The sequence below is a fragment of the Pelophylax lessonae genome, assembly GCF_965119305.1.
Source record: "Pelophylax lessonae genome assembly, chromosome: 1".
NCBI lineage: Eukaryota > Metazoa > Chordata > Amphibia > Anura > Ranidae > Pelophylax > Pelophylax lessonae.
Genome location: NC_138768.1, coordinates 272,156,719 through 272,174,434, shown reverse-complemented (window position 1 = coordinate 272,174,434; position 17,716 = coordinate 272,156,719). Strand labels below are relative to the sequence as shown.

The 17,716-nt window shown below is 43.1% G+C and overlaps 1 protein-coding gene across 2 annotated transcripts in view; it reads right to left on the bottom strand.

Moving 5' to 3' along the window:
- The window catches only part of GGT5 (gamma-glutamyltransferase 5), a 136,420-nt gene that overhangs the window by 77,789 nt on the left and 40,915 nt on the right, over positions 1-17,716 (bottom strand). Inside the window, exons 2-3 of one of the 2 annotated variants that reach the window (XM_082244212.1) lie at positions 3,941-4,071; positions 3,704-3,799 (exon numbers count right to left, since the gene is read on the bottom strand). The exons of the other annotated variant lie outside the window; for it this stretch is intronic. Of the exons in view, the coding sequence (XP_082100338.1) occupies positions 3,704-3,799; positions 3,941-4,071 (227 nt within the window). The remainder of the gene's footprint in view (positions 1-3,703; positions 3,800-3,940; positions 4,072-17,716) is intronic. 2 annotated transcript variants of the gene reach the window in all.

Below are 17,716 nucleotides of genomic sequence, written 5' to 3'. Positions count from 1 at the left end.
TTGAACTTTGCATTAATCTGAGTAATAACTTCCAAATTTGTATAATAGTTAAGCCTTACTTCTCAGACAATACTTAATTTTAGACTATTTATATGTATTTTGTTCCTATTGTAGCAAATTTATCAAGCTGAAAGGCCTTAAGGCCTGCTGCAGCTCAGTGCTTATAACAGACATTTTGGCCACGTTGGCCATGTTGGCAGCACTCAGATTGACAAAAGTCAGTTTTTTAATCAACTTTTGTTGAAGGAGCTGGGTGGAAAATCCTAAGCTAAAGTGAATACAATGCCAGCTGTCAGAAAACAGAAGCCTCTAGTGGGAGATTCGGCCATCTAAATGGTTTAGCGTGGATGGAGGAATATGTTAGATCCTGCAGGCTGACCCAAAGTAATCTATAAGAACAGTATGTGGCCAGCCATATTTTCTGCAGCATCCTGAAGAGAGTGTCAGTTATCAGGTCTGAACTCACATAACAGACACGTTAGCCTCCATATGAGTCTAGGCAGCCCATAGATGGTGCAAATTTCTCTCCTGCAACCATGGGTTGCAGGAAAGAAATGTGCATGGTTCCCCATCAACACAGATAGTGTTGACATGGGAATCCCTCCTGCCGAGCAATTGACTTCTCCTGAAGAGGGGTGGGGGGGGCAGCCATTCCCACCAGGAGAAGACAGTGATCATCGCTGGCAGCTACAGCAGCCACATTTGCAATAGTCAGAAGAAAATCCGGCAGACTGGTTGTACTCAAGTTGATCGATCGATCAACTTAGGGCCAAGATTCGAACTGTGTATGGCCGGCCTTACAGTCTAAAACTAAGTGGATATTAATGTCCTGACAGCAAAAGCAAACAACTATATACCACCATACTCACCATTAGGTAAGGCTGCATTTTTATAATAAGAGTGGAGATGCAAATTCTTACAATGTGTGTTGCTTGCTAGATCACCCTAATGATGCTGTTAAGGGCTTGTTTAAATTAGCTTTGGTCTCTTGGTGAATGAATTACTCCCCAGAGAGCATTTGGCAGGTGGTTAGGAGAGATTATATTACCTCCTTACCGCCTAGTTTTCCCCCTTGAACCCTGCACTAGCACATAGTTGCAGGGTGCTTGCAGAGTGGTTATGCTCGCATTAAGAGACCAAGGGTATAATTCCTGCCCCAGGCCCAAGGCAAAGCATCGCATCGCAGCATGTCTACACTCCCAGCCACTGCCTCTGCAGTTAAAGGGGATAGCGGTTGGAAGGGGCAGTAAAAGCGTGTTGAATCTCTGCAGAGAGACCCATGCTTTTACTTTTAAACATTCTTCTTTACAATAGCAGGAAACAGGCTCTTCCACTCTGGGCGTGGCTGCTTTCTTTAAAAAATAAATAAATCAATTTTAAACTTTGAACACCTTTTGTCTTTACTAAAGCTGAGCTTCGGGTACAAGTTTATAGGTGGGGTGCAGCATGGTGCGGGGGCAATAACACATACAGTCTCAGTGTGAAAGCAGCCCAGCTGGGGACATTCAGAAGTCCAACAGCATGTAGAGAGCAGGATTCAGCCGAACTGACAGTAGCTGCTATGAGGGGTAAAATTCAGCCTGGCCATCTTGTGCTCAAGCTGATATATGTCTAGAGAAGTGTCAAGCCCTACGCTTTCCCTCATCAGAAACCTTTCCCTGCCACTAGTTTTGTCCCTACCGGGAGGGGTACCTGTTCCTACTATGCCAAATCAAAAAATGCGCACCAAACCTTGGAGCCAAGGCCTTAAAAAAGCTCTGCCTGATCAAAGATGGCTCCAAGAGTCACATGAGGCGGCAGCATCCAATGGGATAGCTTCCTCAGTGACCCAGGAAACCATAGAGGAACCATGTTCCTCTTGACTTTCTCTCCAATTGCAGTGCCACTACAGGAGAGTGCCTCCTGCTGTGGAGACAGTAGACTGCACCTGCCTACAAGTTGAGCATGGGATCACTGAGAACCAAACCCATTCATGATTTTCAGACACAGCAAACAAATGCAGCTAAGTTCCTGCTGCGGTGTTTGACAGATGTGAGCATCTAGCAGCGGGCGCTGAGCCCGTACACTTTACTTAATTGCGGAACGGCTGCAGTGTATTTACTGCAGCAATGTGGCGCTATTGCGCAAAACATTGTACCTGCACGTCATTTTGTTCAATATCCATCGTGCCCCGATTAGCTAGAGGAGATGTCAATCAGTGGTGTCCGCCAGCCACCTGAGATCATTCTTTGAGAGGCAAAATGGCAATCTGCCTATGTAAACAAGGCAGACTACCTTTTTGCAGGGGGTCAAGATGGAGATCTAAGCAGGAACCTGGATCTTTGTCTTCCCCCAATCAGTGAAACCCCCCCCCCCCCACAGTTAGTAAACACCCTCTAGGGACACACTAAACCCTTTAATCGCCCCTGATGTTAACCCCTTCCCTGCCAGTGTCATTAGTGCAATGACAGTGCATACTTTTTAGCACTGATAACTGTATTAATGTCACTGCTTCCCAAAAAGTGTCAAAAGTGTCAGTTAGATGTCCGATTTGTCCGCCGTAATCTCGCAGTTCCGCTAAAAATCGCTGATTGTCACCATTACTAGTAAAAAAATAAAAATTCCATAAAAATATTGCATCATTTCGTAGATGCTAACTTTTGCGCAAATCAATCAATATACACTCATTGGGATTTTTATTTACCAAACATATGTAGCAGAATATAAATTGGCCTAAACTGATGAAAAAATGTATTTTTTTTTTACATTTTTTTACTCTGTTTTATAGCAGAAAGTAAAAAAAAAACTGTTTTGTTTTTTTTTCAAAATTGTTGCGCATTTTTGTTTATAGTGCAAAAATAGAAAAACCGCAGAGGTGATCAAATACCACCAAAAGAAAGCTCTATTTGTGGGGGAAAAAAGACATACATTTTATTTGAGTACAGAGTCGCACAACCGTTCATCTGTCAGTTAAAGCAATGCAGTGCCGTATCGCAAAAAAAATGGTCTGGTCATTAAGGGGATAAAACCTTTCCAGTCCTAGAAGTGGTTAGTGACAGGTTGTCAGCGGTCGCAGCTGTTTGTGGCTGTTCATACAGTCAGCCTTTCAGTGAGTGCTGCTGGACGCACTTTGTTTAGATTGAGGGCTTTTTTCTTCAGGGGTTGATCCTTTTCTGTACCCTTCGTGCACTTGTGTGTGCTGTGATTTTACAATTCACTTTTTATGTTCCAAGGGAATCAACTAAGCCCCCCACTGCAGAACAAAGGATTTCATATTTCCAGAGGAAATGTGAACAAAAGTTCTGTAAATTAACAGCATGCCTCTTAGGCCCTGTTAACACCTCAGCGTTTTTTCAGTTCGTAAAACGCTCATCTCTGAAGTCTCAAAACGCCCAACAAGCAAAATCCCATTCATTTCAATGGCCCCTGTTCACATATGAGCGTTTTGTCTCCTGAAGCTCAAAGAAGTACAGTACATGAGCTCCTTTTTTGGCAGATTACAAGCGTTTTTGGTCAGATGTTAATGCCTGCCTCCAAACACATGCAAAAAAACGCCTGAAAAAAAGCCTGAAAAATGCCCAAAAAAAGCCCGACAACTATACTCTCAGGTGTGAATGGAGCCTTATCTGCAATGTTTCCATTTGGCCCCTGCTCCTGGGTTTATCTCATATGACTTATCTATATTGTAACTAAAGACCCTTTTCACTATGACTATAGTACTTACCTGGTTTCACAAACCCAGGGTTGAAGCACTGCTCAGTAAGATTGGGTGGAGACCTGCTAGGCACAGTTTCTCGTGCATTTATGACCTCCACTTCTCCTGCAGAGAAGAATATATATACAGAAAAACATACAGTGTGATTATGAGTTGTCTTAAATTTTATAACATTAAAATCATGGTAATGACACTTATTTGTTGGCATTAACAAAGCTTCAGACTGCATAAGTGGTTGGCACGTACCTGTTGAGGCATTATAAATAGTGAAAATGACACCACCTCCAAGGCCCATGCTCTGTGGATGTATTACTGTGGTACAAATTAGGGCGGCTATAGCACTGTCCACAGGGGAGCCCCCTTGCTTCAGGATGTCCCTAAAAGAAGTAAAGACATTTTTACTTACAAACTAACCAGGAACTCGATTGTTTCAATACAAAATATCCTGTAAAGAACACAGGAAAAGAAAACCATTGGGAAATGAAAAAAATAAAAAAAGGGGAGAGTACCAAAGTATAAATTTTAATTGTGCAACCTGTGCAATCAATGATAAATTGATGTCTGATTACAACCAATGGCTGATTGATGAAATAAGCTGAAAAAGAAAAAAAATCACATAGACAACAAATTGCAAAACAAAAAATGAATAAAAACATGTGATAGAATGATGTGTCCGGACACCAGGTACTTTTTCGGCATAAAAAGCGTGGTTCCCACGGTGACTGGCCATATGGAAATTAACCAAAAGGATAATTTGGGGAATGCCTCTTATGCCAAGCCACTGGATGCTCGAGCTGGAATGCAAAAGAAATTGCTGGAAGAAATATGGAGAAAAGGGAGACACAGGAGATAGGTATGAAAAGAGGGGGGAAACAAAAAGGAAGGAGATACACTGTTCAAGAAGTGATAAACGGGAAAGGTTCCCAATGCTGGAAACAGATCCAGGGTGGCTGAAGATGCGGTGGCGTCTTCTCCTGTGTGTACTGTGTGTCTTGATCCTGAGCCATGCATGGATTTTGCCTTCTCATTTTTGTCTTCTTCTGAGCCCTTCCTCCTCTCAGTGCCATCTTAAGAGCATTAAAGGTCCCCGGGAAATGCAGAGCACTGGGGCCCTGCCTACACAATCACAGACAAGAATAAAAATGCAAATTATTGATAAGGCAATATTTATAGGTCCTCAGTTCAAGGCTGATGACAGCTTCCAAGTTCGGCGGCTGGGTCCAGTGAACACACACACAGACGGGAGTCAGAGTCGACTGTCCTGTGTGTGCCTGTTCCTGTGAAGGCGGATAGGCATCCCTGCAGTTGTGGGCTCCCCCTCCATAGCCCAAGTGGCCTGACTGCAGCGCAGGGCCGACAGGGGCTTGCCACCTGCTAAGTTCAGCAGGCGGGATGCACACAGGAATCGGGACTAAAGCTTGGCTGGGGCACTGGGCAGGTGGGGCCCCCCGGGCAAGTGGGGCCCCCGGGCAACTGCCCAGCGTGCCCATTTAGTAAGATGGCCCTGCGTCTTCTCCTTCCTTTTTGTTTACCCCCTCTTTTTATACCTATCTCCTGTGTCTCCCTTTTCTCCATATTTCTTCCAGCAACTTCTTTTGCATTCCAGCTCGAGCACCCAAGGGCTTGGCATAAGAGGCATTCCCCAAATTATCCTTTTGGTTAATTTCAATACGGCCAGTAGCCGTGGGAACCACGCTTTTTATGACAAAAAGTACCTGGCGTCCGGACACATTATTCTATCACATGTTTTTATTCATTTTTTGTTATGCAATTTGTTGTCTATGTGATTTTTTCTTTTTCACCTTATTTCATCAATCAGCCATTGGTTGTAACCAGACACCAATTTATCATTGATTGCACAGGTTGCACAATTAAAATGTATACTTTGGTACACTCCTTTTTGTATTTTTTTAATCTCCCAATTTTCTTTTCTTGTATTCTTCACAGGATATTTTGTATGCATATGGTTTAACCAAGGAGGTGATCGCCATATTGGTGTAGACAAAAGGGGTAATATTTCATACCTCGATTAGCAGGCCTTACATACATTTTGCTTCTCCCTGATTGTTTCAAGTCTGTTACAAGCTGTTCTCTTACACTTTGCACTCCATTGTACAGTTTAGATACCTGGTACTTCTTAAGTCTAAAATTGCTATGTGGGGGGGGGGGGGGGATGCATTTTGTCAATAGAGACAGTGTATGGACTCACCTGCGGCTCTGATTTTGACAAGTATGCAGGAACAGGTGTATGGACCTGGGTGCGCACTTTCTGCGTACACCCACTCTTTCTCTATTGACAAGGATAGGCTGCCTGAGGACAGCTCCGCACTGCTTGAAACAGATAACCAAATGGCTCTTCACACTGCACAAGCCAATGCACCTGTGTGAACAAGCCCTTTGAGAACCCAACTACTGGACATTTGCATCAGCTAATGGTAATTGTCTACATCAAAAAGAACCCTGCAATTCAAAAAAAAACAGTACTCGGGCCCTGAATTGTTATGTGACTGCAAACATTTTTTATTACTCTTTAGATTGATTTAAAGCTATATTAACCCCAAAACCAAATATGTGATTTATTGCGGGTTACCAAATCCTTGGATGTGATGAATGCATTCGTTTTTTGGTTTATAGGCTTTTTTTCCCCCTCTGGTTTCACCTGGTGATCTGGCCAGTAACACATTTTCTGTATGAGGATGTCTATACTCTGGATGAAGGAGCATCAAGGATATCTTTAGACAGCAGCATTGCCAACTAGGCAATGTTAGATGCACTAACCCAGTGATGGCCAATCTTGGCACCCCAGATGTTTTGGGACTACATTTCCCATGATGCTCATGCACTTTGCAGTGTAGTAGAGCACCACTGCACTGGCCAATTGAGATACAGTGGTTAATTTACTAAAACCCAGAGAGTGCAAAATCTGGTGAAGCTGTGCATGGTACCCAATCAACTTCTAACTTCAGCTGTTCAGTTAAACTTTGACAATAAAACCTATAAAGCTAATTGGCAGAGCTGCACCAGATGTTGCACTCTCAAGCTTTAGTAAATCAACACCACACTCCTTAACTCCAGCTAACATGTTTTAAGCAGTTGCAGGAACAGTTTTGTTTCTTTGGGGATAAAGGTTTTACATAAATAAAATTTGATCATTGTAAGCACCCCTGTCAGTGGTAAATGGTTTGTCTCAACCCTCAAACTTCTACATCTGTAGGACAGCTTGTTCTGTTAAAAGAACAACAGACTTAGGGGTAGATTTACTAAGTCAGGAACACTCAGAATCTGGTGCAGTTGTGCATGGTAGCCAATCAGCTTCTAACCTCAGCTTGTTCAATTAACCACTTACCGCATATCAACGTACCGGTACGTTGGCTGACTTTGCGGGGTTATACCGGGATGATGCCTCTAGCTAGAGGCATCATCCCGGTACCGTGGTTTGAAACCGATGGTCGGCTTTCCGTCGGTAATGACCGATGCGGCTCGGGAGCCGCTCGATCGTTACCCGGGTGAGCGGGAGGGGACGTCCGCCTTCCGTGGCTTTGCTCGGGGCTCCTGTCCCACCAGGAGCCCCGAGCACCCAGCCGGCACGTCCGCCGGCTGGATGGAGTCCCGATGAATGCCGGAAACGGCATCGATCGGGCCTCCGATGACGTAACCCGGAGGCGGCGTCCATGACGTCACTTCCGGGTTACTGTGCTGCAAAAGGCGGCAGATTTGAAAAACGGCTGTATGCAAAAATGCCGTTTTCGGCGTTTTGCATACAGGGAAGTGTAGTGGAGGGGTCTAGGGTCTTTTAGACCCTCGATCCCTCCATAAAGTGTACCTGTCACTACATATCGGTGTCACAAGGGATGTTTACATTGCTTGTGACAGCAATAAAAGTGATCAGATTTTTTTTTTTTTTAAAAAAACCTGTAATAAAGTTTAAAAAAAAAAGAAAAAATAAATAGGAAAAAAAAAAATTACCCGCCCCCATCACCGTTAGCTCGCGCACAAAAAAAACGTATACGCAAGTCGAGCCGCGAATGAAATCGCTGTTCAAACCACACATGTGAGGTATCGCCGCGATCGCCAGAGCGTGGGCAATAATTTAAAAGAGCAGATTGAGATCTCTATTGACCATAGTTTGTCGCCATCCCACGGGGGGGCGCAATTTTAAACTGTAACATGTTGGGTATCTATTTACTCGGCGTGACATCATCTTTCACAATATACAAAAAAAATGGGCTAACTTTACTGTTTAGTATTTTTTAAATGCAGTGAAATGTGATTTTTCAAATGTTTTCCAAAAAAATGGCGTTTTAAAGACCGCTGCGCAAATACCGCGTGACAAAAAATTTTGCAATGACCGACATTTTATTCTCCAGAGTCTTTGCTAAAAAAATATATATAATGTTTGGGGGTTCTAAGTAGTTTTCTAGGAAAAAATACTGGTTTTAACTTGTAAACAAAAAGTGTCCGAAATAGGGCTAGGGCTTAAGTGGTTAAGCTTTGGCAATAAAACCTGGAAGCTGATTGGTTTCTATGCAGAAGTGAGCCTGATTTTGAATTCTCCAGCCTTAGTAAATAAACCCCTTTCTGGCAGGATCACCAGGTAAAAATGAAAGAAAGCAAATGAAGCCATCACATCTAAAGAATTTGTTGTCAATCTAAGTTTATTGAAAAAACTATTTATTTTTGTACGTCACGGGACACAGAGCCATAATCATAAACATATGGGTTATATAGCCACCTATATGTGAAGGACACTGGCAACCAATCAGAATTGATGACCCCCTATATAACTCCTCCCATACAGGAAGTACCTCAGTTTTTTCGCCAGTGTCTAAAAGGTGAAGGTCGCTGTGGAGAGGAGCTCCACATGTTTGTTATGTTTCAAAGGAGCAGAAAGAAGATTATGCTATCATACCCCAATCAAAGATCACTGAATCTAAGGGGTTAGCTATCAGATCCATCCAAAACAGTCAATGGACTAAAAAGATGGTACCCGAACCTCGGGAAGCAGATACAAAGTTTTGCCTGTAACGCTGTCCTTTTTAGGCGCAGGACCCTGGGATCCGGACCCTTGGATCCAGGTCCAGGTCCAAGGCCGTGACCCCTCTTTATGCTCCCCGTGAAGAGTGAAGGTTGGATTCTTGCTTATAGCAGTTTCCTGCGGCAGGACTGGAGAGTCAATTTTAAATATTTACACAACAAATAACCTTAGGAGGTTAAAAATTGCAAAATTGTAAATATTTTATGCACCGTTCCCTTTAATAAGATTACAGAGACTTGTGCCAAGTGTATTTCTGCTTGTATTTACATTGTAGCAGGTTTATGCAAAGTATGTTTAAATTATTGTTACACTGTTTTCATACCCTGAGCAGTTTATCTGAAAAGTATCAGCTGTGACAAACAGGATTCAGCCTAAACTGCTCTCTCCTCATTTGTTTGTTGGTTAGCCCTGGCACATAAGCGTTCGCATGTTTGCCTCTGCTGGATTGCGTGCCGCATGTCTATGGCGTTCGCCCATTAGCAGCTCAGGTGCTGTAATCATGTGGTGCTGCAATCATGTCAGCAATCCTACCCTCTAGGCTGTCTAATGCCGATGCCAAATCGTCCTTGGTAACATAGGCTGTGGCAGAAGTACACAGAGTAGCTACTATGCCTGACAACCATAATGGCTTAGATTGGCTATTTGCTTCTGGCTTATGGCTTAGCAGGAGGAGTAGACACAGTGGAAGCACGACTAGGGCCTTCTGCCCAATCCTGTATCATTTCAGGATTGGGCAGAGGATGTGGAAGATATAGCTGAAGGTGACCCTATCGAAGGTCAAGCTGAAATTTCCACTTCTGAGTCAGAGGAATCTCTATCAGCTTCTCTATCCCAGAGACTGTTTATCCAGTCTTTTGCTGAGATGGTCTAGGCTGAGTTTAAACTCCCACCCCTAGAGACAGCTGAAACTTCTTTTTCCTCCCTAGGCTCATTGCGCCCTCCTTAGATTCCTCGTCATTTCCCATGCATCCACTCTTGGAGCAAGAAGTGTATGATGACTGGGATCATCCGGATAGGATGTTTGTTCCTCCTAAAAGGTTTTCATTGTTATATCCTATGAAGGATACGTTTTCTAAGAGATGAAAAATTCCCACTGTGGATGCAGCGATTTCTTCGGTTATCAAGAATTTAACCTGTCCTGTGGATAATGCCCAGGTTTTAAAGATCCAGCGGATAAGAAGTTGGAATCTTTATTGAAAGCCTCCTTTGCCGTTGCAGGTTCTGCGGTACAACCAGCAGTAGCAGCCATAGGAGTGTGTCAGTCTTTGAAAGACCGCATAAAGCAAGTGGCCAAGACAGTTCCTTCTCAAGGAGAGTCTGTGGAAGATCTGTTAGATCTACCTTGCACTTTGTGTTTTGCAGTAGATGCTCTTACGGACTCCATAAGGCAAATGTCGTGAATTGCTCTGATGACAGTGCATTTGAGTAGAATCCTTTGGTTAAAGAGCTGGTCTGCTGAATTACCATGTAAATAATTACTGACTAGCTTCCCCTTTCAGGGAGAAAGCCTTTTTGGGGATGATCTAGATCTAAATATATCCAAAAGATCTCGGGGGGGGGTGGGGGGGAGTACGTTGCTACCTGTAAAGAGGAAGAGCAGGCGTCCTTCTTTTAAGATCCCCATCCCACATAATACCAGTGCTTTCAGTTCCAGGCAGTGGCGATGACCTCAACCTTCTGCATCCGGACCCAAGCCTTCGGGGCAAGGTCAGAAAAAGCCCTGGGCCCAGAGATCAGCCAAGTCTTTCACTAAGCCCTCTCAGTGAAGGGGCGCCCCCACTCACATGGGGGGAAAGCTCCTGCAGTTCTCAGGGGTATGGGTGGAGCTGTTTGAGGACAACTGGGTCATCTCCACCATTTCACAGGGATACAAGCTGGAATTTTGGGTATTCCTGCATCCTCGGTTTGTAAGGTCAAGTATACCAACAGACCCGTAAAAGAAAGCTCTCTCTTTCAGGCATTAGACCAGCTGAGAGCTCAGAGGGTGATAATCGAGGCTCCAGAAAACGAAAGGTTCAAGGGTTTTTACTCAAACCTATTTGTAATCCCCAAACCAAACAGGGATGTGAGACCTATTTTGGATCTCAAGGAGCTGAATCAGTTTCTGAATGTTTGTTCTTTCTGCATGGAATTAATTCATTCAGTCAAAGCCTCCCTGCAGGGAGAGGAATTTCTAGCATCCATAGACATCAAGGTTGCATACCTTCATGTGCCTATATTTCAGACCCATCAAAGGTTCCTTCGTTTTGTGATTGGAAACCATAATATACAGTTTGTGGCCCTGCCCTTCGGGTTGGTTACCGCACAAAGAGTGTTCGCAAACATCCTAGCTCCAGTATTGGCTGTTCTAAGGTCCTGAGGGATATCGATATTAGGATATCTAGACCATCTATTACTAATAGATCAATCTGCGTCGGCTCTAAGCCAAAATATCCTTCAGACTGTACATTTTTTGAAACGTCTGGGTTAGATACTGAAGTTAGCAAAGTCAGCATTATAGCCAGTCCAGCGTCTGGAATACCAAGCAAGAATGGTCTCAGATCTGAAGAGTCAGGTTCGGTCTATAGTAAGACTGAGATATCCGTCTATACGTCGTTGCATGATGTTACTGGGCAAGATGGTGTCCACATTTGAGGCAATTCCCTATGCTCAATTCCATGCCAGACTCTTGCAGAACCACATTCTGTCTGCGTGGAACAGAAGAATTCAGTTCTTGGACCAGTTCATATCTCTGCTACCAAGAGTACGACAGAGTCTGAATTGGCGGTTGATGACCAGAAATCTGGAGAAGGGGACATCCTTTCTTCCAGTGACCTGGAGGGTGGTGACTACGGATGCCAGTCTCTCCAGCTGGGGAGCGGTCCTGGAGGAAGCCACTGTCCAGGGAAAATGGTCTTGGGTAGAGAGTCTTCTCCCCATTAATATTTTGGAAATTCGTGCAGTCATCTATGCCTTTCCTCCGGTACAGCTGATATCACATTTGTTGCGCAGGATCCAGCTGGAGGGGAAACCTGTAATTATGGTAGCTCCAGCTTGGCCGAGGAGGATTTGGTATGCACAAATCCAGAGGTTGGCAGTGACAAGGCCCTGGGTCCTTCCACTGCGTCCAGACTTGCTTTCTCAAGGTCCGATATTCCACCCTGCTATACAGTCTCTAAATTTGATGGCTTGGCTATTGAAACCTTAATCTTAGAAGAGCAGGGTGTGTCTGGCCCAGCAGTTCATACACTGATAAACGCCAGGAAGCCAGTCTCTAGGAATGTTTATTACAGGGTCTGGAAATCCTACATGGTGTGAGGCCAGGAAATGGCATCCCCGTACATATATTATCAGGAGAATTCTATCCTTCCTGCAAGCAGGGGTAGATATGAAATTAGCCCTGAGCACAATTAAAGGGCAGATTTCAGCTTTATCATTTTTTTTTCCAGGAACCGATTGCTTCCCATTCGTTGGTTCAAACCTTTGTCCGGAAATATTGCGTTTATTCCACCAGTGAAGCCACCGTTGTGTCCTTGGGGCTTAAATTTGGTGTTGGCAGTTTTGAAAAAACAGTCTTTTGAACCTTTTGGGCAGATTCCGCTGGGTCTTTTGACAAAGAAACTGGTCTTTTTGATTGTGATAACTTCGGCTAGAAGAGTATCGGAACTAGCAGCTCTTTCTTGTAAAGAGCCATTCTTGATATTTTATCAAGACAGGGTGATTTTACATCCTCATCCATTTTTTTCCAAAGGTAGTGTCCGGCTTTTCTCATTTGAATCAGGACATTATACTACCTTCTTTTTTTCCAGATCCTCACTCAGAGGAGGAAAAGTTATTGCATTCCACTGATGTAATGCGTGCACTTAAATTTTATTTACAGGAAACAGTTCATATTCCTAAGACCAAGAGCATGTTTTTGCTGCCAGAAGACCCCAGGAAGGGGTTGGCAGCATCTAAATCTATGATTTCCTGTTGGATTCGTCAGGTTATTACCCAGACGTATGGTTTAGTAGGAAAGGTTCCACCTTTTCTTGTAAAGGCACATTCTACCAGAAGAGTAGGTGCCTCTTGGGCACATCACCATCAAGCCTCTATGGCTCAGATCTGCACGATTTGCAAAGGCCTCGACCTGGTCGTCGGTGAATACGTGGATGCTGGGACCCAGGAGGAGTCTGCTTTTGGCCGCAGTGTACTGCAGGCGGCGGTGTAATCCTTCTGTTAAGGGTCAAATGGTGGTATTTTTTGGCATCCCCCTCCCCTGAAATGCATTGCTTTTGGACGTCCTATATGTTATGATTATGGCTCTGTGTCCCGTGATGCACGAAAAGAAAAATGGATTTTAAATTCATACTTACCTGTAAAATCCATTTCTTGAAGTACACCACGGGACACAGAGGTCCCTCCCCTCTTCTATGGGGTCTTTTATTGCTTGCTACAAAACTGAGGTACTTCCTGTATGGGAGGGGGTTAAATAGGGGGTCATAAATTCTGATTGTTTGCCAGTGTCCTTCACCTATAGGTGGCTATGTAACCCATATGTGATGATTATGCCTCCGTGTCCCATGATGTACTTCAAGAAATGGATTTTACAGGTAAGTATGAATTAAAAATCAATTTTTTTACATACAAAATGATCATACACAAGTGGTTATTATGTGTACCAACAAGGACAATACAAAAAAATAAATAAACAATACTTATGGAAGGCTCCGAAATATAAAAGTGAGCATTATATATGATACATAAGCACCTCACAGAGGATATAACATGTATGTTATATAGACCAATGCTAGTACCCAAATGGACCAATACGGATTCATAGCTATAAGAGAAGAATAGCACCAATTGTTGGGTATTGGAGGGCAGTGAGCCAACACCCCCAATACTATAATAGAAGTTATGATCCATAATACTGTACAACAGTCTTTAGCATTAAACAACAAACTCCAGAGAGGATACAAGTAGTAACAAAGAAATGAAACACAAAAAATCAATAAATAAATTTAAAAAAACTGTAAACAAAGCAAGAAAAAAAATAAAACACAAAAAGGGATTGAGACAGCAAGGGGTGGGCAACCATAAAAAAAAAAACAACCAAAAGGAAAAAAAAAACCACAAAAAGGGATTGAGACAGCAAGGGGTGGGCAACTAAATAAAAAACTAGGTTCAGATCCTACGATGATTCTGCAAGTAGATTTCATATTTTAGTTGACTCCCTGGATACCTTCCAAGAGACCACATAGTTTGTATGTGTCCAACTCCCATGCCAAAGGAGACTCCATCCTTTCAATGTAATCCATCTCTGCAACCCACTCAGTCAGAGGAGGAACCTGTGCTGACCGCCAATGGTGTGGTATAACCGATGTTGCTGCTGTCAACCAATGCCTAAGGAGACCTTTTTTGATAAACCCGAAAGGAGTTCGGTAAGATAGGGAGCAAAGTGGTTTGCGGCATGTTTCTAAGCTTCAATATAATAAATGTTTGCTTTTGGGTTTACCACCACTTTAAGGGGATGGGGTGTTTTTTTTTAGCTCCCACTCACCTAATGATCAGCTTTACTGGATTGACAGCATTGCCTCTGTTGCTAAAACCTCTGAATGTAAGATGCAGTGTCTGGGAAAGGAAGCATGTGAGACATTCGGCCCGGATGTATCGCAGCTGGTGTGACAGAAATTGCCAGAATATTCGGCTTCTGTCGAAGGAGCATGAAAAAGGCATCCGATCATTGGCTGAGAGCGCTGACTGGCATGTTCTGGTGGGGCGGGGCAGTCCCCCTGTCAGAACACAAAAGCTCGGCAGGGGAGATCGCTGTACTAACATTGGATTGTTGGTAAAGTGGCTCCTTCCGAGATCTTCAGTTTTTTTTCGTTCAGCCCACTGGGTTGAATGAAAAAAATGCTAGTATGTACTAGGTTTAACCACTTAAGCCCCGGAAGATTTTACCCCCTTCCTGACAAGGGGGTATTTTGCGATTCGGCACTGCGTGACTTTAACGGACAATTGCGCGGTCGTGCGACGCTGTACCTAAACGAATTTGACGTCCTTTTTTTCCCACAAACAGAGCTTTCTTTTGGTGGTATTTGATCACCTGTGCGATTTTTTGATCACGCGCTATAAACAAAAAAAGAGCGTCAATTTTGCAAAAATAACAATATTTTTCACATTTTTTTATATGAAATTCCCCCACAAAAAAAAGTAAAAATCAAAATTTTTTAAAATTTTCGGCCAATTTGTTTTATGCTACCTATGTTTGGTAAAAAAAATCGCAAAAAGCGTATTTTGATTGGTTTGCGCAAAAGTTATCGCGTTTACTAACAAAGGGAAAGATTTTTGTCATTTTTGTTGTTTTTTTTTTAACGCGTAATGGCGGCGATCTGCGATTTTTTTTGCGGTACTGCGACATTGGGGCGGACAGATCGGACCCTTGACTGACATTTGTGACACTTTTGGGGTTACCAAAACATACATATGCACTGTTACTGTAAAAATACACTGGTTGTGAAGGGGTTAACTTTATTTGGAAGGGAGGGGCTGTGTGTATCCCTAGGGGCGTGCTTTCTACTGTGATTGGCTGTGGCTTGAGCTGTAAGGACACTGATCAACGGATCTACATACTAGATCCGTTTTATCAGTGTCTTTACAGCGAGGAGAATGACAGGCAGCTTGTTTACACAAGCTGCCTGACTTTCTCCCTCTCCCCCGCCGATCGCCGAGTGACCGGCGGACATCGGGTCCGCTGGTCACACGCGCGGGGGGGTCCGTGACCACGCGGGAGCGGGAGCGCGCCTCCGGGGGCGCGCGCTCGCTCCCTAGACCCTCACAAGCTAGTGACGTAGCCCTACGTCACTTTGCCTGTGAGGGGCTGACTGCCGACGTAGATCGGCGTTAGGCAGTCGGCAAGTGGTTAAAGTGGTACTAAAACCAAAACAGTAAAAGCAATCTGTTTATGCAGGAAAGCATGCTTGTTATACTCTCTGCGGAACCTAAGGGGTTAATGCTTTGCATTGTGTAAAAAGGCTGTTTGATTCTGTCTACTCTGACGCTCCACTTCTTTTATTGTCCCCAATCCATCTGCTGATAGCCTTGGGGGCACTCTGCACATGCTCAGTTTGGTGTGTATTGCTAGAGACTTCTTTTTTTTCTGGGAGGGTGCATGTGATCAGCACAGGACCAATCAGCACTGTCCAGACAGAGAGTTAAGGGTCATAGGACAGTCAGAGGAGAATGAAAACTCCTCCTACAAGTTTTAACCAGTGCTCATCCGGACACTGATATAAGTCACAAGACTGATATATACTGCTGATGAGAAAAGATATTTAGCAGTTTATATTTACTACAATATTAGCATTTCCATGTTATGTGTAGTGTGGGAGACCAGATATAGGGAATGCAGGGTCCTCCTGGGTTTAGTAACACTTTAAGGACCAGCTATGCTATGAATGCTCTCCCTTCATCATGTAAGACACAGTGATCTGCTGCCTAGGTACTAACCACTGCAAATGAGATTTTTAAAAGCTGTGATGAAAGATCAAGGCAGTAGGGTAGCACAGGGAAGGTGGCTAGAAATTAGTAGCGGTGTCTGCTATCAACTAATCTTCTTACTTTGTCTAGCTGAGGCAAAGTATAGGTTCCCTTTACACAAAAAGAGGAACTGATGACAACATTGCAAACCCAAGCAGATATCAGTAAACTAAAATAGCGAACATTGTCAATCAAATAGAGGAAACTAACATGACCACTAGGCTTACATAAAGCATCACTATGCCTTGGGGAAGGCTCACATCCAGTATTAGATCACCAGGGACTGATAGCTTTAATGGACTTTAGGATATTAACTCAATAAGGTTATACTGCTAAGGAGGCCTAGATTATAATAGATTATAATATACAAAATCAAACCAAAAGTGATAAAAGGATTGAAAAGAATTCAGTAGCTAACATATGGCATTCAATGATATATGCCGAAAATAAATAAATTATTAAAACCTAATAACCAAACCCAGCGCACGTGTTTTAAAACATTAAAATAAAGTTCATATATAAATTTACATTAAGCCGCTACTATAAAAGTACAAATATTCAATGATAAATGCTGAAAAAACATAAATGATTAATCCAGTACTAGCAGAGCTCAACGCCTGTTCATCCGATAAGATGTCCAATCAGTCCAAGAAATTCCACCAAGTGATTAGTGCTATTAACAGAAATGGTGATGCCACTATGTTGTTTGGAGATAATCAGGGTGATCAAACCTATGACCCAGTCACCACACCTTGTAAAGTCCTTCCCCTTCAGATAACAAACTCACCAGACTTTGCATAGGTTAATCGCCTTGTAATAACCTTTAGATGGTTGTGGTATTTGTGGTGCCTCAAGTCAAGGTGGGATTTTAAGGGCAGGAGTAAAGGGGATATCGAAGGTAATAATAGTAGATAAAAATTTTATTTACAAAGTATGAATATAAATACAAACATTCATGGTGAAAATGGGTAAAGGCCCATTGTGCCAGTGAGAGAAGAAAAGTTTAGATGTGATAACAAGTGACAAAAATGTGACTTGAGTTGATTTTGGTGATCCTGCTCTGCTGATTCTCATGTCAGAAGACCGGAATAGACGCAGAGGAGGTAACCAATCGGTTAATCCGACATGTTTCGGCCAACTATGGCCTTTATCAAGGATCTGTCACCGATTCTAAAATAATCAAAGAGATATATGGTATCAAGTAATGGCAATTTGAAGAGAACCATAATTGTAAGGCAAAGGCGCACAATATATGAGTACATACATTTTAGATATATGTCCACTTCCTAAAGTTGAGCCTTCCCAGAGTTTCTCCAGGAGCTACAGGAACAATATGCTGTGAGGGTGAAATAAGTGGTTGACTGAGTATACAAACAAAGGGAGCCAAAGATTGACTGGTGAGTAAAGTAATAGTAATTACTTGCTGGGCAGAAGATTCTAGTCCAGGGATCCAAATAGGATTGAATATATATCAAAAAGCTTCCACA